The sequence below is a fragment of the Helicoverpa armigera genome, chromosome 30, assembly GCF_030705265.1.
Source record: "Helicoverpa armigera isolate CAAS_96S chromosome 30, ASM3070526v1, whole genome shotgun sequence".
In the NCBI taxonomy this organism is placed as follows: Eukaryota; Metazoa; Arthropoda; class Insecta; order Lepidoptera; family Noctuidae; genus Helicoverpa; species Helicoverpa armigera.
In genome coordinates, this window is record NC_087149.1 from 622,819 (window position 1) to 650,166 (window position 27,348).

The 27,348-nt window shown below is 39.6% G+C and overlaps 3 protein-coding genes across 4 annotated transcripts in view; 2 read left to right on the top strand and 1 right to left on the bottom strand.

Moving 5' to 3' along the window:
• Nucleotides 1–1,876: 1,876 nt before the first annotated feature.
• LOC110383546 (transmembrane emp24 domain-containing protein 5) lies at nt 1,877–9,458 on the bottom strand. The gene is made up of 6 exons (XM_064042895.1): nt 9,089–9,458; nt 7,378–7,554; nt 6,110–6,185; nt 4,411–4,564; nt 3,734–3,791; nt 1,877–3,148 (listed from the first exon to the last, which is right to left on the bottom strand). The coding sequence occupies exons 1-6, from the start codon at nt 9,227–9,229 to the stop codon at nt 3,074–3,076; spliced, it is 681 nt and encodes a 226-aa protein (XP_063898965.1). The 5' UTR covers nt 9,230–9,458; the 3' UTR covers nt 1,877–3,073.
• Nucleotides 9,459–9,832: 374 nt separating this feature from the next.
• LOC110381919 (suppressor of fused homolog) lies at nt 9,833–22,355 on the top strand. The gene is made up of 12 exons (XM_064043031.1): nt 9,833–10,097; nt 10,591–10,693; nt 11,068–11,160; nt 11,654–11,838; nt 12,344–12,492; nt 15,705–15,790; nt 17,793–17,946; nt 18,552–18,660; nt 19,219–19,292; nt 19,732–19,826; nt 20,161–20,278; nt 21,629–22,355. Exons 1-12 carry the CDS (start codon nt 9,944–9,946, stop codon nt 21,821–21,823), a joined length of 1,515 nt encoding a protein of 504 aa, XP_063899101.1. The 5' UTR covers nt 9,833–9,943; the 3' UTR covers nt 21,824–22,355.
• Nucleotides 22,356–23,612: 1,257 nt separating this feature from the next.
• LOC126056169 (uncharacterized) overlaps nt 23,613–27,348 on the top strand; it is a 32,848-nt gene continuing 29,112 nt past the window's right edge. The window contains exon 1 of one of the 2 annotated variants that reach the window (XM_049848253.2): nt 23,613–23,926. In XM_049848253.2, the coding sequence (XP_049704210.2) occupies nt 23,722–23,926 (205 nt within the window). In that variant the 5' untranslated portion in view covers nt 23,613–23,721. The remainder of the gene's footprint in view (nt 23,927–27,348) is intronic. The other variant, XM_049848252.2, reaches the window with a different exon arrangement.

The following is a 27,348-nucleotide window of genomic DNA, read 5'->3' on the forward strand; positions in this document are numbered from 1 at the left end:
GGTGCCAAAAAATCCAGCCTGAAATCCATGGGGTATAGGAGCTATATCATATTTTCTCAAAAATAAGTTCTGTTGAATTTATGTTGATTTATAAGATTATTGACATCAAGGCATATAAAAAACAAGGTACACTAACATTATACAAGCCAATGGTAATATCCCCATAGTTACAGAGTTTGCCTGGAGATTAAAAGGTCTTGTATTTAACCACTCCAGATACGATTAAGCACCGACCTTACCTACTTGGAGAGGTTTCGCAGTTACATGCAACCTTCACAACTGGCTATGAAATGTTATTGGATAAATTGTCTTTGAAAATCGCGCCATGTGACATTGTCAAATATAACAAATGACTTAGCAATGCAAAACGGTCCAATCACGAGTCTGCATTCAACTTCTAACGAACATCAAATAGTAAAAGTAAACTTTTTTGTGAACTAAAATCTTGATCGAAAAAGCGTTATAAAAAGAGAACCCCATGGTTTTTAGATGATTTGAAATACTTTTTAAAATCCACAAATTATACTGAATCCAATCATACATATGGAGTTCCTGTCGATTCTGGGTGTTTTTTTGGCCATCTCCTTTACATGTTTATATTCGTTTGCAATATATTACCTTGTTTTAAACGACACTCAGCGCCATCTACAATCCATCCATCAAGCAAACAATATTTTTGTTTTCCCTCGGGAATATCTATTTTTTTCGGGATAAAAAGTACCCTATTATTTAATCCGGACTTCTAACTTTACGTCTGCAAAATTTCAAAGCAATCGGTTCAGTAGTTACGGCGTGAAAGCGGAACAAACAAACAAACAAACAAACAAACAAACTCACTTTCCGATTTATAATATTAGTAAGGATTGATGATGTCCTCCTAGCCGATTATCGGCTACGGCGGCTGCTCTCATGTAAGGAAATAAGCCATCTGCGCAGTACATATTATAACGTCAAAAACTAATTTAACTATTTTGCTTACCAAAAATACGATATCCCATACTTTTTTAATGTTCTAGACGCGATATTTTTACAATTTTTGAGAAAACACTTCGTCATTTTTAACGACTGCTCACGTACGCGAGCGACGCGCGACTATTTGAAATGAGCGCACAATTTTGAATGTTGCGCTCATTTGGTGAGGACGTTTTTGAGACGTTGAGTGTGCATCTTGGGTTTTTGTATATCAATGAATTAAGGAGTAATAAAACAAGAACAGTAGACTAGTAAACTTATTATATTTATTTATTACTAATTATTGTGCGCCGACATTGTACAGACTCATTAACGGCTGTCCCAATATTCTATCTATCTATTGATTTTATTACTAGAGATATGATATTGATGATGTCCTCCTAGTCGATTATCGGCTACGGCGGCTGTTCTCATGTAAGGAGATCAGCCAGTTGCGCAGGACATATTATAACGTCAAAAACTAATAAATGAACTATTTTACTAAACGAAAATACGATATCCCATCCTTTTTTGATGTTCTAGACGTGATATTTTTACAATTTTTGAGAAAACACTTCGTCAATTTTATCGACCGCTCACGTAACTACGCGAGCGACGCGCGACTATTTGATGAAATGAGCGCACAATTTTGAATGTTGCGCTCATTTGGTGAGGACGTTTTTGAGACGTTGAGTGTGCATCTTGGGTTTTTGTATATCAATGAATTAAGGAGTAATAAAACAAGAACAGTAGACTAGTAAACTTATTATATTTATTTATTTATTACTAATTATTGTGCGCCGACATTGTACAGACTCGTTCAATAAACGCTACTGACGTGCTTTGGTAAACGTTTCTTATAATAAATAACAATTATTATTAAATAAAAGTTAAAAAAGTCGTGGTGGCCTAGTGGGTAAAGAACCAGCCTTTCGAGTATGAGGGTGTGGGTTCGATTCCAGGGTCAGGCAAGTACCAATGCAACTTTTCTAAGTTTGACACCAATGGCTGATAAAAAGGTGAAGGAAAACATCTTGAGGAAACCTGGACTATAAAGTCTGAAATCACCAACCCGCATTGAGCAAGCGTGGTGATTAATGCTCAATCCTTCTCCGTGTGAGAGGAGGCCGCAGCCCAGCAGTGGGACGATAAAAAGGCTGTAACAGTAACATTAAATAATAATATCTTATATTGCTTCCACGTTGGATTGACGTTTTTTTAGTAGAAATTGGTGGTAGTTTATTTTTACAATTCAATTTTTTGTCTGTATCCAAGCTTACAAGTTGATGGCAATAATTTCGTCCCCATAAGACTTAATAATGGTAGAGAAATAATGTACTATTACAAATTAAACTGTTAATGTAAATCTGACTTGTAATATTTTACAGAGAGAGACTGAATTTTTACCACAAAAACTTTTAAACGTCAGTTTAACACCTGTCTAAAAAAATGACAAATTATGACGTTGAAATAATGTCCATTTTGCAGCCACACTTTTTTTTAGACAAGTGTTCAACAGATGTTTAAGTTTTTGTAGTAAGACCATTAAGAATTTTGTTGTAAGTATTTACAATAATTATGGCTATTAATACTAATAGTTCTTTACGTAATCATGATTTTTACTTTCAATAAAGGAAAATAAGAAAAATATTTAAATCTTTTAAACAAAAGATTTGTAAAATATGACTCGAGATCATTGGTATAAATGTTATATTTCACGAAAGCGGATTTCACGAAAAGGAAAGATAGCGGAGATGTCGTAACGCAATATCTCCTAAGAAAGTAGCGAAGGAGTAGCTCCGCATTATTTTCAATATAAAATCACCAATCAATCAAGACCAATCTCTGACAGATTGGTTTTGATTAGACAAGGAACCCGAACGCCTCGTTAGTTGTAGTAAGTGATCCCGGCTACCGCACGTTGCTTGAGCTACAAGAAGGCGCCTGACCTACCTGCCTTATGGGATCTCCGATATCTTTCCTTCCTCTGTGGTTTACACACACTAGTATAGCTTACCCGCTTTCGTAAAATAAAACATCTATATACCAATATTATTATGATAAAATAATTGACACATATTTTGTGATGTTTAGGCAAGATTTTGACACAATCACAGTTGGTTCACCGACTTGAAAAACCGGGGACAAGTTTCCTAAAACTCCTTGTGTCTTCGAAGAGACTTTTTACAAATATTACCTGTGGAACAAAATATTAATTTGTTAATAAATAATTTACTCAAAGTAGGCTGCAAAAAAATCTATACAAATATTATAAAGTTGAAGAGTTTGTTTGTTTGTTAGTTTGTTTGAACGCGCTAATATCAGGAACTACTTACTGGTCCGATTTGAAAATTTCTTTCAGTGTTAGATAGCCCATTTATCGAGGAAGGCTATAGGCTACTTTTTATCCCGGTACGGGAAGGAGTTCCCACGGGATGCGGGTGAAACCGCTGGCAGAAGCTAGTGTATAATAAAGGTGAAAATCCAGTAAGCCAGTAAGTCTGACACCAGTCTTAAGAGGTATAGGGTTGCCCGGGTAACTGGTTGAGGGGGTCAGATAGGCAGTCGCTCCTTGTAAAAGACTGGTGCACGCGGTTAGAATGGAAGTCGACGCCAACTAGTTGGGAACGATTTGAAAATTTCTTTCACTGTTGGGGCGCTACACTCTTCCCGAGTAACATAGGCTATATTTTATCCCGGTACGGGCAGTAGTTCCCACGGGACGCGGGTGAAACCGCGTGAAAACGGCTAATTATGTAAGAAATAAGTAAATATTACTTACCTGTGTAATTCCTACTAATAACATTAAAAGTACGTGTCCTATGGACCATGTTAATACTCTGAAACAAAAAAAAACATTATTATAGAAAAAATCTTATAAACAACTGAAAAGCTTTTAAGTTAAAACGGTTTAAAAATTTTGGTGGACACAAAACATAAACAGCCTTACTACAAAAACTTAAACATCTGTTGAACACTTGTCTAAAAAAGTGTGGCTTCAAAACGGACCTTATTTCAACGTTCATTATCTGTCATTTATTAGACAAGTGTTCAACAGACGTTTCTGTGGTACGACGGTAAGGGTTTTATTTCCAAAAAACTTTACAATTAATAACTTTATATAACAATTTAAATAACTAATTTAGCATCCAACTATAAGCATTATCATTCCGTGTTTCGGATGACACGTTAAACTGTAGGTCCCAGCTGTCATTGAACATCCTTGGCAGTCGTTACGGGTAGTCAGAAGCCAGAAACTCGACACCAGTCTAACCAAGGGGTATTGGGTTGCCCGGGTAACTGGGTTGAGGAGATCAGATCGGCAGTCGCTCCTTGTGGCACACTGGTACTCAGCTGTATGCGGTTAGACTGGAAGCCGATCCCAACATAGTTGGGAAAAGGCTCGGGGGATGATGATGATGGTTCATCCGAGCAGCCCAGTTCCCAGTTCCCACTCACCTGTCACACATCTCCTCAGCCAAGTTCCTGTCTCTAGCCTCATGGGCAGAGTGCAACTCCTGGAGCCTCCTAGCTGTGGACACCTTATCCTTCACTCGGGTGACAGACTCTGATATATCTCGTACTCGCATCATGTATGTTTCTGCTGCGTTACCTGTAGAAAAAAAGAAGGGGTCTTATGGTATTTATTTTATTTATTTCAATACTCAATACTCAATACTCAATACGTTTATTGCACTCCATATGTTTAAAAGGTGTTACATAATAATATAGTACAGTATTAATTTCTGTTAATTACTGCCTTGTTATCGTCCCACTGCTGTGCTGCGGCCTCCTCTCACACGGAGAAGGATTGAGCGTTAATCACCACGCTTGCTCAATGCGGGTTGATGATTTCAGACTTTACAGTCCAGGTTTCCTCAAGATGATTTTCCTTCACCTTTTTATCAGCCATTGGTGTCCAAGATATACTTAGAAAGTAAATACAAACTTAGAAAAGTTGCATTGGTACTTGCCTGACCTGGAATCGAACCCACACCCTCATACTCGAGAGATTGGTTCTTTAACCACTAGGCCACCACGACTTTTTTTGGAGAAATAAGAGCATTTATTTATTTTAGATCTACATACATTTACCATTATAGATTACCCCAATGCGATAAATGCCCCATTACACATAAATTATTTATACTTAAAAAAAGAATTATCAAAATCGATTAATAAATGGCGGACTAATAACAAACATACAAAAATAACCGCTTGAAATGAGAACCTTCTTTTTTGAAGTCGGTTAAAAACTAATGTCTATACCTACTGTCTTTAACTAATATTATAAAATGCTCTTAGCATAAGAGTAGTGTTCATAGGTTCAGGGTTTGGTTTACTGACGCGAGCGCTGCTCCAAGCGCGTAAGAGTAGTTGGTATCCATATTTTGCTAATTTTAGGGTGGACAGAATGAAATTTTTTTTTTACTGATGATGCAGATATGTTCTGTTAATGATTCTGGACCACCAGTTTTTTTTTGCGCACTGCTTAAAATTCATTTCTGTATAGGTCGACCTAATAGGTATATCTAAGCGTGTTAAAAAATGGTACCTACTCCTATGTTTATTTATGTTGTACAAAAATTCCATCAAACAAAACTGTGTACTTGTCGGCCCGAGTATATGCAAGCATGCGTAAAATCGGTTCAGCGAAACGTGAAATAATTGCGCACAAACATACATACTGGGGCCCGATTCTCCTAAGTTAATAATGTCAAAATCTAATAGAAATCGAATCGCAATATGATCGTAATAGCAGTTTTAACCATATCGGGCATTCTGCTACTAATAAAAGACCAATCGTATTCGATTGACATTTGATTGGTGTGCGATTGGTCTGATATTTTGGTGATTTTGGTCTATACGGTAATTTGCTGTACAATCATTTTGCAATCGTAAATCATTTGCAGACAAAATGATTCATTATTGAATGACAGAAAAGGATAAAAAAGTTTATTTCAAAGAAAAAATAGCGGAATGCCACATACGCTTCAATCGCAATCGAGTCGGGATTGGATCTCAGTCGAATCGAGTCGAACGTGAATCGTATGTTGCTTAAGTAAAATTAGGAGAATCGGGCCCCAGGTCAAACTGAGAAACTCCTTTTTTGGAGTCGGTGGATAAATCGCAATGATCACGTTTGATTGTCACTTACCAAGTTCCATTTCTTTATCATCATCATAGTCCTTTTCGTCCTGCTCATCACCGTCGATCAGCATATCGAAGAATACCTGAAAGCAAAGAAAACATAACGAGATGTTACTTTTCTATTTTCAAGAACATCTGTCTAGCCTTTTCCCAAATATGTTGGTGTCGGCTTCCAGTCTAACCGAACGCAGCTGAGTACCAGTGTGTCACTCGGAGCCATTGCCCTATCTGAACTCCTCAACCCAGCGTCAGCTGCCTGATACTCCTAGGTTAGACTGGTTATCAGACTTACTGGCTTCTGAATACCCGTAACGACTGCCAAGGATGTTCAATGACAGCTGGCACCTACAGTTAACGTGCCCAAAACGCAGTCATTGGTGTATAGATACTTAGAAAGTCCATACTCACAGTTTTCTGACTAAACGTACTGAAGCTATTATCGAAACAGAACTTATAATCGCCGCTGGAAGTCGCCGTGTGCCTGTGCGAGTTCTCCGGCTTCTTGAAGTCGGCGACTATGACGCGGCCAGTCGGGTCCCCTAGTAATACATGTATGATATACTTACTTCATCATCTCCCGAGCCTTTTCCCTACTACGTTGGGGTCGGCTTCTAGTATAACGGGATACAGCTGAGTACCAGTGTGCCACAAGGAGCGACTGCCTATCTGACCTCCTCAATCCAGTTACCAGGGCAACCCAATGCCCCTTAATTAGACTTACTGGCATCTAACTACCCGTAACGACTACCAGGGATGTTCAACAGCCGGGACCTACAGTTTAACGTGCTCAAAACACAGTCATCTGTGTCTATATACTTATAAAGTCCATACTCACAGTTTTCTGACTAAACGTACTGAAGCTGTTATCGAAACAGAACTTATAATCGCCACTGGAAGTCGCCGTGTGCCTGTGCGAGTTCTCCGGCTTCTTGAAGTCGGCGACTATGACGCGGTCGGTGGGATCCCCCAGTAATACATGTATGACATACTCACTTCATCATCTCCCGAGCCTTTTGGCAACTATGTTGGGATCGGATTCCAGTCTAACCGCATGCAGCTGAGTACCAGTGTGACACACGGAGCCACTGCCCTATCTGAACTCCTCAACCCAGCGTCAGCTGCCTGATACTCCTAGGTTAGACTGGTTGTCAGACTTACTGGCTTCTGACTACCCGTAACGACTGTCAAGGATGTTCAATGACAGCCGGGACCTACAGTTTAACGTGCCCAAAACACAGTAATTAGTGCCTGTACACTTAGAAATTCCATACTCACAGTTTTCTGACTAAACGTACTGAAGCTATTATCGAAACAGAACTTATAATCTCCGCTGGAAGTCGCCGTGTGCCTGTGCGAGTTCTCCGGCTTCTTGAAGTCGGCGACTATGACGCGGCCGGTAGGATCGCCCAGTTGGAACGATATGTCTAAGTCGCCGTGTGTTGAGTCTATCACCTGGAAAAAGAAGGTTATTATTTACATTATGTTTAAAATAACTAGGGTTTCGTGGAAATTACTTGCTGTACTAGGGTAAAAATATAGCCTATGTTATTGTGAGATAGTGTAGCTTCTCAAATAGTGAAAGAACTTTTCAAATAAGTTCAGTTTCAGAGACAAACGGAATAAAAAAATCTACAGACTACATAGGTATACAGCGGTGTCGCGCCCTAGGGGAACTACTACGCGCTTTCTTTTTAAATATAATCTCTCTTACATGAGTTTATATAAAAAAAATTGTTTTTATGTGATTCTGAAATATAAGCCATTTAACTTTAAGTTTCATAATAATTCATCCAGTAGTAAATGAAAGCATAACAATTATAACAAACATACACATAGCACATACATTGTTACAAACTTTCACATTTATAATATTTGCAAAACTGATAAATAAATTGCTTTATTTCGTTATCAAACCTATGCATCCAGTACAGTTATGAAAATAAGCAATTAATTTTCTAATTAATATAGCATACACGTGTTGATAAAATAAACTCTAAATTGTTATTGAATCGTTTTGTGAATAACAAACTTGTATTTTATGACTTTGTCTAACTAATTGTTTCTCTGCACTTTCACTGGCGTCCCATGGGAACTCCTGTCCATACCGGGATAAAATATAGCCGATGTTACTCGGGAAGCTAGCTAGAGCAAGCTAGCTAGAGTGTAGCTTTTAGTGTAATTGGTTCAGTCATTCTGGAGCCTTAGGGGTACAAATCTCATGCTACTCTTTATTATCTTAGTTACCGAAATAATTTAAAGATTGGTTTAAAACTTAGCAATGCGTATTTCAAAGCCAAGGAGTCCACAATAAAAGTTAACTACTGGGTTCTATATTTGCTTATCAATTTTGTAATAAAAAATATAATAGTTACCATAACCTTGAGATATTACTGAACAAAACTATATTGAAAGAACAATAATATTTTATTTTAGTTAAAAATACTGTAGATGTGGTCATTTATAAACAACTAGTTGTTTTCCCACGGTTTCACAAAACATCCCGTGGGAACTAATGCCTGTAACGGGAAAAAATTAGCTTATGTTACTCGGGAAGTGTGTAGCTTTTCAGTGAAATAATTTTTCGAAACGGTTCGTAGTAGTAGTAGTTTCGGAGCCTTTAGAGTACAAACAAACAAAAAAAATGTTTTCTCTTTGTTATGTGTATTAGTATAGATGAAAAAAATTTAGTGTAAATGAATGGAGAAGCAATACAATTACTCACACTTCTTTACTTGGCCGACAGCCAAAAACCATTCCGACAAGTAGATTTAAATAAATGTAAGTATGTATATTGTTTGTGAAAGAATAGTTAGTTAAATTCACCACAGCTATCACGTTGAAGGCATAAAACATAGTTTCCAAGTTATCAGCAATAAAACGTGGCGAAATAATAGATATTAATTTACGATTAGCATAAAATTTTTATCTTTATTCCGTACCTACGAGGTTATCTACCGTAGTTGATAAAAATAGTTTTTCGACTCACCTGATATTCTATGTCGATTATTTCGTCCACCTGCACTTTGTGGAAGAAACAGTCCACTTTTCCAGCCTGTACCATAATAGTCATGTCTTTTTCGTAAGCAAAAACTACGCTAAATATAGTTGTTAAAAATATGTAGCGCATTTTATCGTTTTTATTCGTGTTTACTAGTTTAAATTGCGATTGACTCAGCAAGGGGCGTCGTAAATGTTATTTATAGTATTTGACTGGGTTGTTTGTGTTTATAAATAGCGCAAAACGGCATAAAATATCGAATTATTTTTACAAACAAATAAACAGTGAAGGAGCTAATACGGCGGTAGCGGGCGGATATTCGTAATCGTTCTGAAATTTTATGACTTATTAATTGACAGTTCGTTTCCATATTTGAAGCAAAGAGGATGAATGTTCGTGATGACAGTTTTTACAATAAAAATGATTTCATTAGATTTCGGGGGAGCGGATTCATTTTATATGTTTGATTTATTCTATTATATGATAGTATGTTAAAAATTAAATGAACACCTGCCTACAAATTATTTAGTGTATGTAGTTGTGAATAAAATATTTCGTTTAGAAATAAATGAATGTTCAGGTACGCGATGCTATATTTTGGAGCATACATCTTTTATTACGCTTACACTCAATACACACAAGAGAGACATAAGTAGTTGAAGTTGTCATAGTTATGCTTCAGATCAAATTTTTTCGACCCAAGAACGCGACAAAAGAAAACAGAAAACATGCACAGACTATTAATGATTCGAATTTAATTATTCTTTAGAATAGAAACTTTTTGGACAAAAGCTCCTTGTTGTGACCAAAACTTTTAAAGTTACTTACCTATTTTTAGTTAAAATGTCTGGTGTTAGTGGCGCGGGTGCTCCGCCCCTTGGCGGTGTGGTCAGAAATAGCGCGTTATCCTTTGTTGCGTCTGCGCAGCCAGCGGCAACAGCTGACAGCATTCCGGGAAACTCGCAAGAAACGGATCGGGAGCAGTTGGCGCAAGCAGGTAAAGGCAATATCTTATTCTGCCTAGTTTTCATTGAGTTTTGTAAAGTGGTCTATTTATTCACTGATGATGATGATGTTTTTTACACTGCCTCTTTTTATCCTGGAAGATTCTCTCTTAGTATTTTGAGCGGTATACTAGTTGATATAGCCTCTATTCTATGATAAGTCATCTGCCTAGCCTTTTCCCAACAACTATGTTGAGTTGAGGTTGACACTCAACATCTACTGGCCATCATCCCAGCTCCTGGTGATGATCTACTCAGTCATTGGTGTCCAAAATATACTAAGAAATTACATACCTACAAATGACTAGAAAAGTTAGATTGGATTCGAACACACTCACTCATATTTGAGACACAGGTGTTTGAACCACTAGTTCACCTACTACTTTGTCTAAAAATCCAGCTAATTAATGAGATATTTATTCTTTCTTTCCTGTCTTCTCTTTATTAAGTGTGTGTACAAAAATTGAAAATAAATTAATATTTCAGACCGTCTAGTACCAGCAGGGCTTACTGCACTGTGTGAGGCTTGCTCCCGGCTGTATCCAGATCAGCCCAACCCTTTGCAAGTCACCACAAGACTTAAATACTGGTATGTCAATTGTGTAGTATATATTCCTTACTTGGTTCTCTGCGGTTGCATTTGCATTTTGAAAGAACTACATACTTCTTGCATATGGATAAAAAGTAGCATATATTCTATTCTGATATAATATAAATTCATTCATTAATTCATAGTGAAAGTTTGTGAGTATGTAAAACCACTAGATGGATATTGATGAAACTTTTCAGAAATATAAGTTATTTTATTCATGTGGTATTATTCATCTGCGGTTTAACCTGCATTAAGCCATAGATGGAAGTTAAGCTTAGAACAAAATAACTTAAGTAACACATCGGTACACACACATTCTTGCATAACAATGTAGACAAAAACTTCAGTAAATGAAATATAACAATTTCCAGGTTGGGTGGACATGACCCATTGGACTACATAAGTATGTACTGGAACCCTGGCAGACCAGATGAGCATATACTGCCTCATTGGCATTATGTCAGGTAAGTTTAATTAAACAACCAAAATCATTAACTATGTGGGCTTAAGAAACTTTTACGTGGCAGCCTATCGCACTATGAGAGTAAATAAATTAGTGAGTACAGCAATGTCCAAGCAAATGCTTGTGCACCACAACATGTCCTGCGCAGTTTACTGATCTCCTTAAAACAGCCGCTCTGGCCGATAATCGGCTAGGAAGATATCAATCATTGCAAACTGTAACAAATTCTGTGCTTACAAATACATTTTTATGTAAGTAGAGATAAGAATAAGATCATAAGAAAGATAAAAAAATTATTTCTTTTGTATATTATTAAAATTATCTAGACCAGTTCTGTTTGGTTGAATAAGTTTACCATATCGATCTTCAAATATAAAATCTTCAGATATAGATACTTCAAAACTAAATAATATCAGAAAAAGATGTATTCTAGGTTCAACAATATTATCATGATTCAAATATTATATATTTTGTTTATCAACCCATCTCCCCAGCTTCGGTCTCTCCGACCTACACGGCGACGGTCGCGTCCACCCCCTACCGGAGTTAACCCGTGACGCGCCATCAGGCTACGGCTTCGAGCTAACCATGCGTCTGTCGGCTGAGGAAGGGTTGAGTCAACCTCCGTTGTGGCCCGCGGCGTTACTGCAAGCACTGGCTAGATATGTTTTTACTACTGGTAAGTTGTTAATTAATTATTTTAAGTGATTTTCTCCGTACTCAAAGAATTATAAGTAGGTACTTTTATAGGACAGTACTTTTGACGTTGGCGTAAAAACTCATTTTTTAAATATATTGATATACGCGAAATCGATGTATTCTAAAAAATGCTGGAGGGTAGCAATTAGGTAGTAACTATGGGTGAAAAAAGAACTCAATACTTTTGTGCCATTTTTTCACATTGGGAAAAGTGACAACCATCCTGATAACAGAATGGCTGTCACCTTTAGATGTTGAATTTCTTCAAACCAAGAGGGTAGCAATTCGTAGCAACGAATGGTAGCTGGAAGCAATTAAGTAGAAACTCTCGCTGGAGCAGAGGGGAACAGTGAGGATTGACAGCAATTCTGACGATAACAAAATAGCTGTCCAATTTTTTTATTTAATTGTTAGAAATTCTGTTTGTATATTTGAATATGTAATTGATTATTGACTGACTTCATGAAAGAAACTACAATTTACAGGTAACAAGCTCTGCGCTGGCGACCATATAACCTGGCACCGAGCTCTAGACGGCGGCGCGTCACGCTCGCGCCTGCGACACCTGCTCGTCGCCGCCGACACCATGCTGCCGCCCGCACACACCCCGCACGGCGCCGTGCACTTCTTACAGGTACTCAATACTGCACTCAGTAGTACACTCGCGCCTGCGACACCTGCTCGTCGCCGCCGACACCATGCTGCCGCCCGCACACACCCCGCACGGCGCCGTGCACTTTACAGGTACTCAATACTGCACTCAGTAGTACACTCGCGCCTGCGTCACCTGCTCGTCGCCGCCGACACCATGCTGCCGCCCGCACACACCCCGCACGGCGCCGTGCACTTCTTACAGGTACTCAATACTGCACTCAGTGTACACTCGCGCCTGCGTCACCTGCTCGTCGCCGCCGACACCATGCTGCCGCCCGCACACCCGCACGGCGCCGTGCACTTCTTACAGGTACTCAATACTGCACTCAGTAGTACACTCGCGCCTGCGTCACCTGCTCGTCGCCGCCGACACCATGCTGCCGCCCGCACACCGCACGGCGCCGTGCACTTCTACAGGTACTCAATACTGCACTCAGTAGTACACTCGCGCCTGCGTCACCTGCTCGTCGCCGCCGACACCATGCTGCCGCCCGCACACCCGCACGGCGCCGTGCACTTTACAGGTACTCAATACTGCACTCAGTAGTACACTGCGCCTGCGTCACCTGCTCGTCGCCGCCGACACCATGCTGCCGCCCGCACACCCCGCACGGCGCCGTGCACTTTTACAGGTACTCAATACTGCACTCAGTAGTACACTCGCGCCTGCGTCACCTGCTCGTCGCCGCCGACACCATGCTGCCGCCCGCACACCCCGCACGGCGCCGTGCACTTCTTACAGGTACTCAATACTGCACTCAGTAGTACACTCGCGCCTGCGTCACCTGCTCGTCGCCGCCGACACCATGCTGCCGCCCGCACACACCGCACGGCGCCGTGCACTCTTACAGGTACTCAATACTGCACTCAGTAGTACACTCGCGCCTGCGTCACCTGCTCGTCGCCGCCGACACCATGCTGCCGCCCGCACACACCCCGCACGGCGCCGTGCACTTCTTACAGGTACTCAATACTGCACTCAGTAGTACACTCGCGCCTGCGTCACCTGCTCGTCGCCGCCGACACCATGCTGCCGCCCGCACACCCGCACGGCGCCGTGCACTTCTTACAGGTACTCAATACTGCACTCAGTAGTACACTCGCGCCTGCGTCACCTGCTCGTCGCCGCCGACACCATGCTGCCGCCCGCACACACCCCGCACGGCGCCGTGCACTTCTTACAGGTACTCAATACTGCACTCAGTAGTACACTCGCGCCTGCGTCACCTGCTCGTCGCCGCCGACACCATGCTGCCGCCCGCACACACCCCGCACGGCGCCGTGCACTTCTTACAGGTACTCAACACTGCACTCAGTAGTACACTCAATACTACACTCAGTAGTACACTCAATACTGCACTCAGTAGTACCAGGCCTCTGTCACTCTCTGTACTTGCGCGCGATAAATGCCTACCGCTCGCTGGGTTACCGGTAGCCCCACGCGGCTCAGGGCTTTCGACAGCCGCTCGCGACGCGCGCGTTTTATGTTTATTATTTTTATTAGTGGAGATGTCGACCTCTGGCCAGTTATATACTGTGCTTGGTTGCATGCAGATCTAGTAAAAGAAAAAATATAAAGCTTTCGTTTTTCCGTTTATCTAGAGATGTAGACAGGTCAGTCATTGTTTATTTTTTATTAGGTTTTTTAAATTATTTAATAAACTGAAGGACTGTTTTGATTTGTGCAGTTAGGAACTATTTAGAAATATTTTATATTATATTATTAATTATTATTTATGAATATACATAGGTTTCTATATTTTTTAAAGTAAAAATACTTATCTTCTTTGTCATTTTAAAAATAAGCGACTTACTTTAGCTACTTAAATTATAGATACTTATACCTTATACTTAGTTATACATGCAATGATTACCGAGTTCTGGATAAAATTGGAAGTCAGTTACAAATAAGCGTAACGTTGTTTCCCTATTTAATTATAAGAGGCAACCCTACACTCGCTGTCGGCACGATCGCGGTCACTGAACTGTGCGCTATCGCATTGAAATAACAATCGAGCGCTGGAGCTTTTAAGGTTCATTTTCTAATGCAGCTATGAATTTGTAGGTAGTTTGGGAACTTGTAGGTGCTTATAACAGTAGGTATGGACTTTTTTGTATGGAGTGATTTATCTGTTACGTAGTAACTATTATATAATCTGTGGTAGTACACTCAATACTGCACTCAGTAGTACATACACTCGAACATAACATCGTGCGTGGCACCGCAGGGCCCAACAAGACCAAGGCCTGCAGGGCTACAGGATTGTTCGCGTTAGTTACCGCGTCCCTGGTACATACGCGGCCTACGACGGAACACGACGGTGTTTAGTCAGTAAGAGTCTGACACTCCCTTACCACTGCTGACCCACATCGGGAGGGGCCATTTGATGACGTTTGGAGTCGTAAAAAAAAAAGACCCGACAGTTTAAGGTGCCCTCCGAAACACACAGGAACTCATTATGACACATAGATGATGTTCTCCCAGCCGATTATCGGCTATAAGGCGGTTGTTCTCATATAAGTAGTTCACCTGCGGTGCGCAGTTCATATGATAGTGCACGCACATTAGCTTGTACTGCGGTGCACTCAGTATTCCTTCACTCTCATAGCGCGATGCGACGACAACCCGACACCACCGGAGAGAGAAGATCGAATACGAAGAAGCGAACGCTCTAAGCGTTTTTTAACCTTATGATCAATCCGGCTTTGACTTACAGCCTGTCCCAATATCTTTTGATTTTCTTATTAGAAATAGAATTTTGACTAGAGCCCCATACAAGTACCTAATGTCAAATTCAACTGTCCCATCCCGTGGTCCCATCGGGCTATGAGAGTGAAGGAATAGTGAGTGCACCTGTGTCTGCGCTAATGCTCGTGCACTATAATATGTCCTGCGCAGCTGGCGAATTTGACACATGAGAACAGCCGCCGTAGCCGATAATCAGCTAGGAGGACATCATCATCAATTTCAAATTCCTTTCTAAGCAAAACCGCGTATATATAGAATAGTGGGAACGGTTGTTAGCCACGAGCTCTTCAACCATCATTCTCCGAGCCTTTTTGTTGGGGTGTCCATGTTGGGGTCGGCTTCCAGTCTAACCGGATGTAGCTGAGTACCAGTGTGCCACAAGGTCTTCAACCAAACGCCAATAATAATAATTATTAATTCACAATAATTTGTTGTGTTTTCAGATAGTGGGATGTACTGGCAGAGAATTGAAAGCGGCGCAAAGAGGTTCAGGGTTTGAAGTACTGAAGCTTATCAGTGAAGACCCCAAGTAAGTATCTTATATTTTTTTTTATTATTTGATTCCGTCCGGGTCTGGGTAAAAAAGAAAAACATAAAAAAAAAAACATTTTAGTTTCGATTATCTGAATCGGTTCCTTTATAGTATAAAGTGTAAAATACAAATTGCATAACCTAATGAAGACCATTTTTTTTTAATTTTAGACCAATTTTTTGTAGAACTGTGTTAGTTCAACTTCATAAAAACAAAAACTTATCTATGTGTGGCGGGACTATTTGCTATAAGGCTAGAAAAAAGGTCTATTGGGTCTATAATGGATAGATTTATCAAGCTGCATGTTAGACATAGGACTTGATAAATCTTCAAATAATCTTGGCTGTATTTATGTATGGGTATGATTTAAGCTGTCACCAATTTAATTCATTTTGTGTTTCTTAAATAATAGGGTTTGCCCTCAAAATAGTAGGTTTGTCACCAAATGTAGTTACCAAACAATATAAAATCAATTCCACAATAAATTACCGAAAATCATGGAGATATGGGGTCAAGTACCAAATAAATGGTTTTGTATGTATTATAACAGGTTTGTCCCAATAGTTTTTAAGCAAACTAATTTAAAGAGATCACCAATAAATCATATATTATATCACTAGAAAATTTCATGAAGGTCTAAAAATGTAGGGTGGTCGTCATCATCCTTTCAGCCAAAAGAGTCTACTACTTAACTGGTCATGTGCCTCCCCCAAAGGGTTATAATTTCCACAGGTAGTATAAATATATTTAAATTAAATTTCTAGCTGAATAGTAAATAAAACACTTAATTAAAGTCAAAATAATCAATATTTATTGTCAAAAATAACAATCACTGAATAATCAGCGCTGGTTTGGATTTTCAAGGGCGCCCTTTTTTTTTTCTGGCCGATAAGTAATTTTTTTGCTTCTGGTGGGGGGTTGGGCACCTTTACGCCTATGGCTAATCCGATAATATGCTTGCATCGTATGATCGTACCTACAACCAACCTACAACCCATTCGGTGACAGATCTACCATTTTGAGCACCAAGCTATTATTTCAGTAATAAAACTATTATTATAAGAACGAAGTTTATATTCATGTAATACACTACAGTTTTATTGGTAATCCATCTCATATTTTACACATTATATTAACAATAATTTGGTAATTCATACCTGGGCACACTCTTTGTTTATCTGAGAACGAAAATATTTCGTGGCGATAGATCTATTTATTAGGTGATACAACTTGATGACAAATATAAATTTTGGTGACAAAAAATATAGTTCCCTTTATGTATTATTTTATTTTGTACTCGAGTATTGGCTATGTGCAAAGCGAGTAGTGCCGTCAGATAACGACCGCAGCGCACAACACGGCAGAAATTGGAAACAAATGCGGATGTTTCAGACCCGGTTTTTATTATAATATTCATTTTACAGTAAAACTATTAAAATTGCACTTAAATAATGTCAACAATACTATTTTAATCTTTGGTTTTATTTATATTTGCAAAGAAAATTATAATGTTTACATTGTTATTATTTGACAGCTTCCGCAAATGTTGTAAACGCTACGCGTCGCCACCGTCGCGCACATAGCCAATAACTACTAACATAGTTTTAAAGTTTCTAATGTTTACTAAAAAAAAGTCGTGGTGGCCTAGTGGGTAAAGAACCAACCTCTCGAGTATGAGGGTGTGGGTTCGATTCCAGGTCAGGCAAGTACCAATGCAACTTTTCTAAGTTTGTATGTACTTTCTAAGTAAATCTTAGACACTAATTAATGGCTGATAAAAAGGTGAAGGAAAACATCTTGAGGAAACCTGAAATCAGCAACCCGCATTAAGCAAGCGCGGTTATTATCACTCAATCCTGCTCCGTGTGAGAGGAAGCCGCAGCCCTGCAGTGGGACGATAAAAAGGCTGTAACAGTAACAGTAATGTTTACTAACACGCTATGGGCATCGACGCCTGAAAATAAATGAATTTTATATTTTACATAAAATGTTTACCCAGTTGTGGCGGCGCATGGCTAGTAACACGCATGTCGCGTCGCGCGTCGTGTCGCCGCGTGCGCGCTCCGCGACGTCGTGCGTCAGACTCACGCGACGGCGACCCCGCGCCGTTAGCGGGGGTGTCTGCCACACTGCGGTGGCTGCCTTGGACTCCGGTGAGTTAGACCCCCTCCTGACATTCGATACCTGTGTGACCCCGTCTGACTAATAGCACATAGGAAAACGAAAAAAATATATATAAAACAAGAAAAAGAAACAGGAAGTAATGAAGGGTGCGGTTTTTGGTGACTATCTTTTATTATATTGATTTCTGAGACTTACGCGAATATTAGACATACGGATTTTATAACGGCTATATCCGCATATACTATCTTTTATTTTTAACGTTCGAAAAGTGCTGTCCCCTCTTGTCTCCCAAGATATGTATGACCCCACATCCTTAGCAAGGGTCTCGACTATCCACTGCTACGTACCATAGCCCCCGGAAAGTTAGACCCCTGCTGACACCCTATATCTGTATGACCCCGTCTGACCCCCATAAACATTAAACTTAAACTGTTCCTTACATATAATGCCAGCAGCATATTTACAATATTATCTTATACATAAAAATGAATTGCTGTTCATTAGTCTGACTAAAACTCGAGAATGGCTGGACCGTCTTGGCTTTTTTGGTTTTAAAATGTTTGTAGAGGTCCAGGGAAAGTTTAAACGATACGACGGGATCAGCTAGTTTAATATATGTTTGTCTGTCCAACAGTCAGGTGAGGAGGTGTCTCCCGCCCCCCTCCCAGCGTCAGTTGAGCAGCAGATTAAAGACACCTTGCAGCGAGGACTGAGCACCATGACTGACAGGAGTGGCCCTGAAGGTAAGTACCAGGTTTTCCTTCAATATAATAATATAATGCTCACGCATTTCCAGTCGCTAGTACAGAAACCTGATCAAACTTGGAGATTTTGCATAGATCATAGGTCATCATCCTCCGAGCCTTTTCCCAATCACGTTGGGGTCGGCTTCCAGCCTAACCGGATTCAGCTGAGTACCAGTGCTTTACAAGAAGCGACTGCCTATCTGACCTCCTCAACCCAGTAACCCGGGCAACCCGATACCCCTTGGTTAGACTGGTGTCAGACTTTCTGGCTTCTGACTACCCGTAACGACTGCCAAGGATAGATAGATCATAGGTAGATGCATAGATCATAGGTACCTACACATATAGAAGGATATATAGGATATTCAGGGCTTAAACTTAGTTTTTATTGTAAATGGTCAAGCTAAAAAATTGTTCCAAAAATATAAAAACAAGTTAATTAAATGCCTTGTTCGCAGATGGGCAGCAGCATTTCATGGAGTCATTTCTTTATTTTTGTCTTCATATATATCTACGAACGCAAAACCCTATTACAATGTAATCTTTCTATTGCAGGTCATATGTCAACAGACAGTTTTGAAATGTCAAGTATGGAGCGAGCGTTACCCCACATACCTGAATTGATGGAGGTATATATCTGACACCATAATCTTCATCTCCCGAGCCTTTTCCCAACTATGTTGGTGTCGGCTTCCAGTCTAACCGGATGCAGCTGAGTACCAGTGTGCCACAAGTAGCGACTGTCTATCTGATCTCCTCAACCCAGTGACCCGGGCAACCCAACACCCCTTCGTAAGCCCGGTTGTCAGACTTACTGGCTTCTGACTACCCGTAACGACTGCCAAGGATGTTCAATGACAGCCGGGTCCTACAGTTTAACGTGCCATCCGAAACACAGTCATTGGAGTCCAAGATATACTTAGAAAGTACATACAAACTTAGAGAAGTTGCATTGGTACTTGCCTGACCTGGAATTGAACACACTCATACTTGAGAGGTTGGTTCTTTACACACTAGGCCACCACGACTTAATAGTTGATGAATGGGATATTATTATTTAATTTTCAGGGTTCGTGGCGTGGTGAATCTGACGTAGAATACTTGGACGGAGTTCACATCATGTTGAACCCTGAAGGCGCCAGTTTACTGCCGTTGGCTATCGAGTAAGTTTGTGATACTATTTTTTTTAATCGAGTAAGTTAATTAATATGATTTTTAAACAACAATAGGATATTGGTTCTTACATATATTTATGAATCTTTATTTTCTTTTTTTTCTTGAAACCATGACGTCTCGACGTAGTTTTTAGTTACTTACATATTTAGATGTTCCTAGTATCCGCCCGCGTTTTCATCCTCGTTGCGAGTGATTTTTCCCGGATGTGGATAAAATTTGTATTAAGCTGTTTTTATAATTTATTTACAACTAGAAAATACACAGAGTTAATTTGCCTTCTCACCTACCATTGATTACCAATCATATTTTGTATTCCCCCAGTGGTCGTATCCGTCTAGGTGCCCACTTTACATGGCGCGGTCGCGGCGCCGCGCTCACGCTGCTGCCCGCGCGGGGGGGCGCCTCCAGGCCATACTCTGCCACTAACACGTGGCTACAGGTAACTATAAGTACACTCCGTTATTGAGCCGAAAAGTGCTGGAGTGGAGACCACGAACTAGCAAGCGCAGCGTAGGACGTCCACCAACGAGGTGGACAGACGACCTTATGTCGGTCGCCGTCGACGCTGGATGCAGGTCGCCTCCAACAGGTATCTGTGGAGATCTAAGGGGGAGGCCTATGTTCAGCAGTCTACGTCCTGTGCCTGAGATGATGTTGATGATGATGAAAGAGCCCAATAATAGGCATGATGTGACTGGGTTCCAAAATAGTGATTTTAATTAGTCCGCATTTTAGACTGGCTAAAAATATTAGACACAATTTTTCATATTTATTAAGATATAACGCGACAAAGATTGAAATTGGGGGCTCAGGACGTCACGTCTGTTTAAAATTTGTACTCAGACGTGACGTAACATATTTTTGAAGTGACAACGTCTTATAAATCGATGGAGCCGGCTGCACGCACGAAAAAACATGACTCATGCGGCGTTACCTCGCTCTGAGGCGTTCCGTTTAAGGCTTGAAGTGCAAGCGAGAGCACGCAGCGAGCGACAAAGAGGCACAATCGGCAGCTACTCACGTTGTCACGTTCAACTATCGTCAGTAAAACGACTTTACAGACAATGTTTTTTTTTTGTGTTATATCTTCGTTGTTTTTTCTTTGTAAGAGAAAATACAAAATACGTATCCATTATTTTAGGGTTATCTAAAAGACGGACTAATTACTTTTTTTCAGTCATCATGCCTTCTGTCGGTTTGAGGGGGTCTATAATAACAAGTTTTACCCCTAGCTGACATTTGACCATCATTCTCCAAGCCTTTTTCCCAACTATGTTCGGATAGGCTTCCAGTCTAACCGGATGTAGCTGAGTACCAGTGTGCCACAAGGAGCGACCGCCTATCTGAACCCCTCAACCCAGTTACTTCGGCAACCCAATACCCCTTAGTTAGATAGACCGGTGACATTTGACCCCCTTATAAAAGTAATTTTTTTATTTTCACATATTTAACACCGTCTAACAACAAATTTTACCCTTTAACTGCCATTTGACCCCCTAATTATATTGAATGAAGGGGTCAAACGGCCTTCCTAAAAATCATATTTTTTGTCACATTTTTAACGCCATCTAAACCTACATTTTCTGCCCTCTCCTAGTTGACCCCTCAAAAAAATTTTACCCCCTAATGAAAAATCGTTGTTTTCCATATTTAATTCGTAAAATACATAATTGCTTAGTTAAGGCTTTACATAGAAGCTAGATCATCAAAACTTATGTACAATTAACTTAGAAAAACTAAGCAAATAGCGACATTGTACTTACATTAACACAAATATTTATTTTTAAAGGCGGAAATACCAAAAGACTTAGCAGCGGACATATCAAAACAAGTTGCTTCATTTTCCAAGTTAGCTGACACAGACTCCGAATCAGGCAGCGATGAAGACACCCAAGGACTGGAGCCCCCAATGTTACCCATCACTCTAACGTGGCCCAAACATAAGTTAAAAATATCTGTAGTACATGACAATGAATTTTTATAACGTCAAAATGACAATAGGGGCGTGATTCTACTAATTTTACTTAAGCGACATACGATTCACATCCGAATGAGATCCAATCACGACTCAATTACGATTGGAGCGTAATGTCTGTATGACTGGATGTGTACCCCGAGGACACGGTGGACCACACAGTCCAGGTGTGCCCCGCATGGGAAGGGCACCGCCGGGTCCTCGTCGAGGCTTTGGGCGGCGGCGACCTCTCGCGTCCGGCCCTGGTTCAGGCCATGGTCCGGGGCGAGAGGGAATGGGATGCCGTCGCCTCCTTCTGCGAAGCGGTCATGCTCGAGAAGGAGGAGGCGGAACGCCAGAGAGTTCGCACCTCTCATCCCGGCCGCCGCGCTGGACCAGGTAGACACCATGGGCGCCGGGTGTCGCGAGATGACTCCCGGCCACCGTAGGCGTGGGTCTGTGGGCGGTGAGTTCGGGTGGCTCATCGTCCCTCTGTCTTTCTAGACGACAGACCCGTGTCGACGGCGCGCGTTGTTCCACGCGCTCCTCAAAGAGACGTCAGCAACCCAGCGGGGCCCAGCAGGGCTGGCCTGCCGGGGCTGCGGGTTGTTCGAAAGAGATACCGCGGCCCTGGTACATAAAAGGCCTATGACGGAACACGACGATTTTAGTCAGTAAGAGTCTGACACTCCCTCACCGCTGCTAACCCACAGCGGGAGGGGTCATTTGATGATTTTACGTCGATAAAAAAAAAAAAAAAAAACTGGATGTGTAGCGTGTGTATGTATGTCGAATCTCAATAGCAGTTTTAACCATATCGGGCATTCTGCTACTAATATAAGACCAATCGTTTTCATTGGTTTGCCATTAATCTACCATTTGGTCTTAAGGATAGTCGGCTCTACAATCAAATTGCAATCGTTAATCATTTGCAGACAATGTCATTAATATGATTGAATCACAGAAAATAATAAAATCGTTTATTTAAAACAAGAATAGCGGAATGCCACATATGTTTCAATCGTAATTGAGTCGTGATTTAATCTCAGTTGGGTATCAATAGTATCAAATAGTATGTCGCTTAAGTTATATTAGCAGAATTAAGCCCCAGAAATGTGTAAGTCCACAGCTAGCATGTGTTCGCGCGGCGGTTGCAGTGTCGCGGACATGTTAGTAATATTCGCACGCCATGTGTTACTTTCTGCTAGAACGAGTAGATATGAAAGATACATTTATGAAAAGAATAATCTTCTTCTAGCTAGAGTATTCTATAGATAGACGAAGTCGCGGCCAAATGCTATATGTATAGTATTACTATGTACATGTAACCAATATTTGTAAATAAGACTTAACTGAATGAGTAAATATATTTTTAACACAAACGTTTTTATTTTTTAAAATGACGTACCTATACTTGTAACTAGTTTTTTCAGTGATTGATGCAATGTTAACGTTAGACCAGCCTAAAAAAATAGTTGAACCATGGAAAACAAAATGACTAGCGGAGTTGCCATAACTGATAATCTCCCAAGAACGCTACTGGCTTCGCCTTAATACGTCTTCCTTTTCTTCGTGTTTATGGCAAATAAATGATTCTATTCCATTTGGACTCGCCCATTTTTCTAGAACCAGAACTCCTAGTAATTTACTCGTAACGGCTAGTTTCCGTCATGCCTATCGTACGTATTTGACCTAGATTGACGCGCCTAGCCTAACCTGCATTACGGCATCTCCGCTCACTTTTCCATAATTTCGTGCTAAAAGACTAGTATCCACGTATCCACCCAAGTGAAAAACGTCACTTACAAAACATCTGTCAATGTCAAACTTGTAGGTTATAAAAAATAACCAAACAGTTATTTCCGTGATTCGTTATTGTTACAAATAACTGTTACATAAAGTGTTAAAAACTGTTTATTGTGTTAACCATGGGTAAACCACCAGGCAGACAGACTTCTGTGTTGTGGAATTATTATGACAAGGACCCGCAATGTGCTACTAAGGCTATTTGCCGATTTTGTAACAATTCTTACTCTTTTAGTACTACAACTGCAAATTTGAGGAGCCATTTGAAACGCGTGCATACTGAAGAGTATGTTAATATAAATTGGAATGGGAAATTTGAAAACGAAGGTACGTTTTCTACTATTTTAACTACAAAATCTCCTTACGATACTGTAACTTCTAGTAACGTTCCTCTCAACGATAACGCCATTTCGTTATTTACACGTTATACGTTACTGTTATCATTCTAGTTACCTATAGCTATGCTTTATGCTTGGTTTATTAGTTACAACGTTATTTAAAACTAGTTAACTTATTAAAAGTAAAATAAAAAAAAGTTGTAGTGACAAAAGGTAACTTGAAATAGGTTACTTTTAGTTTCAAAACTTCACATATGCAGAAGTTTTAAAATTTAAAATGTCTCTATTGGAAATGACACCGTTAAAACATCTAATGATGACTATTTTCCTTATATTGCTTCTATTTTTACAATATGGAGCAACTATAAGTTATAACAAACATCGTCCAATTTAATGAGACCCGTTCTTGAAGCGCTTTTTCAAGAAATCCATGCCTATTTTGTTAAACCGTTTAGTTCCTATTTCTACCGCATGTCAATTTACAATAGTACATTTATTTCTGTAACAAACAACTAGATGGCGCTGGTAGTGTGAATGTTAAAAGTAAAAACTTTAGAAAGTATTTTTCTAAGCAAAGGGTCATTATTTGTAATCCGTTTGATTATTGTTTTATGATTTAGATTGACTGTAATTATAAAAGTTACATGTACCTAGGTACTGAATTTAAATATGTATGATATCTTTGAACTAAGTTAGTGGGGCACATTTTTGACCTCGTAAAAAGACAGGCATACCTACAATCTTTTCCTAATTATCTACCATGTTTATCCTACTAATACTATAAACGCGAAAGTTTGTATGTATGGATGTATGGATGTTTGTTACTCTTTCACGCAAAAACTACTTAATGGATTTTAATGAAACTTTACAATAATATAGCTTATACATCAGAATAACACATAGGCTACAATTTGTAAACATATTGTTCGAAATACTAAACCTGCGCAGACGAAGTCGCGGGCACCAGCTAGTTTTTAATTAAATCCAAAATACACACTTATATGCCTAACCTAAACTAGTAAAACTTGTCAACAAATTAAGTAGAAGCATTTTATAATGAACTACGTCATCCAAGGTCAAAAAGCATGTGCTTATTACCAAAATGTACGATCGCTTTAGAAACTTTCACAAAGCAGCCCAGGGACCCAATTGTGGGTGGATGACTAGGTCAAAAATAAATTACGTTGTCATATTCATTTAGTGAAGCATCTAAAAATAATGTCACTTCCATTTATCGTTTTGATGGAATAATTGATTAAATTTTTTTATTGATAATATAAGCTAAATAAGAATCCAGTTTGATGTGAAAAATCTGTGACGTCATATGTTGCGCTTACATACATATTGCAAAGAAAGTGACAGTTTTTGACAGTTAAATAAAAGTAATGAATTTGACTCGTTGGAAACTACCGTATTCTCCTAAGTTAATAATGTCAAAATTGAATAGAAATTGAATGGCAATATGATCGCAATAGCAGTTTTAACCATATCGGACATTCTGCTACTAATATAAGACCAATCGTATTCCAACGACATTCGACTGGTTTGCGATTGGTCTGCTATTTTGGTGATTTTGGTCTACACGGTAGTTTGCTCTACAATCATATTGCAATCGTAAATCATTTGCAGACAAAATGATTCATTATTGAATGACAGAAAAGGATAAAAACGTTTATTTCAAAGAAAAAATAGCGGAATGCCACATACGCTTCAATAGTAATCGAGTCGGGATTGGATCTCAGTCGAATCGAGTCGAACGTCAATCGAAGGTCGCTTAAGTAAAATTATGAGAATCGGGCCCCAGGGCTTGTTAGGTGATTAAACCTGCAGCTCACTCGATAAGAAGAAGAATAACTTACCATTAAACCTTTTTACTAGTTAGTCGTAGTAGTGAGTAAGGTATAACTAGCCGTTTTCACGCGATATCATTCATGTCCCGTGAGAACTACTGCCCGTACCGGGATAAAATATAGCCTGTGTTACTCGGGAAGAGTGTAGCTTTCCAATAGTGAAAGATTTTTCGAATCTGTTCGATAGTTTCGGAGCCTCTAGAAACAATTTGTTTTTCTTCTTTATTGTATCAGTATAATTGTGTAGAATATTTTAAAAATCCCTAAAAAGTATCTAGACAGCGTTTACTCTTAATCTTGTTATGTTCCACCTGATATTTCTTTTATTCTCCAAAACACACTTGCTTCTTCTCACAATAGCGACAGACTAAAAATAGAATGAATGATGTTTCTCAATGGTTACCCCACACCTGCCTTTTCTCCCTAAAACTTAACAAAAAGTTTCAACACCAAATTATATAGGTCCCTTAGATGGCGCCACTTGTCAAGAGAAAACGGTATTTTCAATTTGGTTTATGTAGTTATATATTTTACCGCAGGTCTTGCTATATTGGCAAGTTTAAGTGGGGTCTGGTTTGAGGCGATTCTTTCCACCCCGCTTCATTTGGTTCGAAATGCTAAGTTTTGTAACTTAGGTATATGGTCTTTAAAACTTTTATTTTAATTCATTATCGTCTGCTTAGCCTTTTTCCCGAATATGTTAGTGTCGACTTCCAGTCTAAGCGGATGCAACTGAGTGTTTAACAAGGAGCGACTGCCTATCTGACCTCCTCAACCTAGTTACCCTGGCAATCTACAATTATTTTAGTTGTACCTAGATTGATTTCCTATTAAAAATACTTTTCTTGCTGTTTACAACTTGTTCTTAAACCTATTTTATCCTAGGACAGAGGGATGTTGCTAAGGAGACATTTTTTGCAGGAAGCTATAGATTTCGACGACCTTTTCTGCATAAGTATTTGATTAAAGTGATCTTACTATACACATAAGTAGGTATATTCAAACTAGGTGCCTATAAATTAATTTTGATCAACCGAACCTACTTTCTATCTAGTTTTCTAGACGGCCATAAAATGCAGATTTTAAGTCTAAAACATTCAATATTCATGTAATAGGCATATGATAAGTAGATTACGTAATTTTGTAGTAAACTCACATCCTTTTTACTTAAAAATATGTTTATTTGTGAATGTATTGGTTACGACGCAATTCCATCCTGGTTTCAATCTGTTTTTTAACCTTTTTTAACTGAACGCCGAGCACTACGTGAGCCTCAACACGATTATAACACAACCCAACCAGCCATCTTACATTTTCGCACACATTTGATTTTGAACTCTATAGCTTTAAAGATAAGGTTGAAATTCATCTGCAGTAATTTTTTGTTTACATCGCTACTCCATTTTGAAACGTCAAAACTCCCGCGCTCTGCTAGTGAAGGGACACTCTTATGTCGTAATAGTAAGGCGTTATATCGGTTAACCAGTTTTACGGTTTATGTTAACTGGTTAATATAGCTGTGTAGAGAGACGGTTGTTTTCGAGGTAAGAGCGGCAACGTC

Coding starts and splice junctions, on each gene's coding strand:
- LOC110383546 (XM_064042895.1), bottom strand. CDS start 9,229: ATGCGCTACATATTTTTAACAACTATATTTAGCGTAGTTTTTGCTTAC. Junction 4,565..6,109: donor TGATAAAGAAATGGAACTTG/GTAAGTGACAAT, acceptor TTTTTTCTACAG/GTAACGCAGCAGAAACATAC. Junction 3,792..4,410: donor GCTGAGGAGATGTGTGACAG/GTGAGTGGGAAC, acceptor TTTTTGTTTCAG/AGTATTAACATGGTCCATAG.
- LOC110381919 (XM_064043031.1), top strand. CDS start 9,944: ATGTCTGGTGTTAGTGGCGCGGGTGCTCCGCCCCTTGGCGGTGTGGTC. Junction 12,493..15,704: donor GCGCCGTGCACTTCTTACAG/GTACTCAATACT, acceptor TTGTGTTTTCAG/ATAGTGGGATGTACTGGCAG. Junction 20,279..21,628: donor CCACTAACACGTGGCTACAG/GTAACTATAAGT, acceptor TTATTTTTAAAG/GCGGAAATACCAAAAGACTT.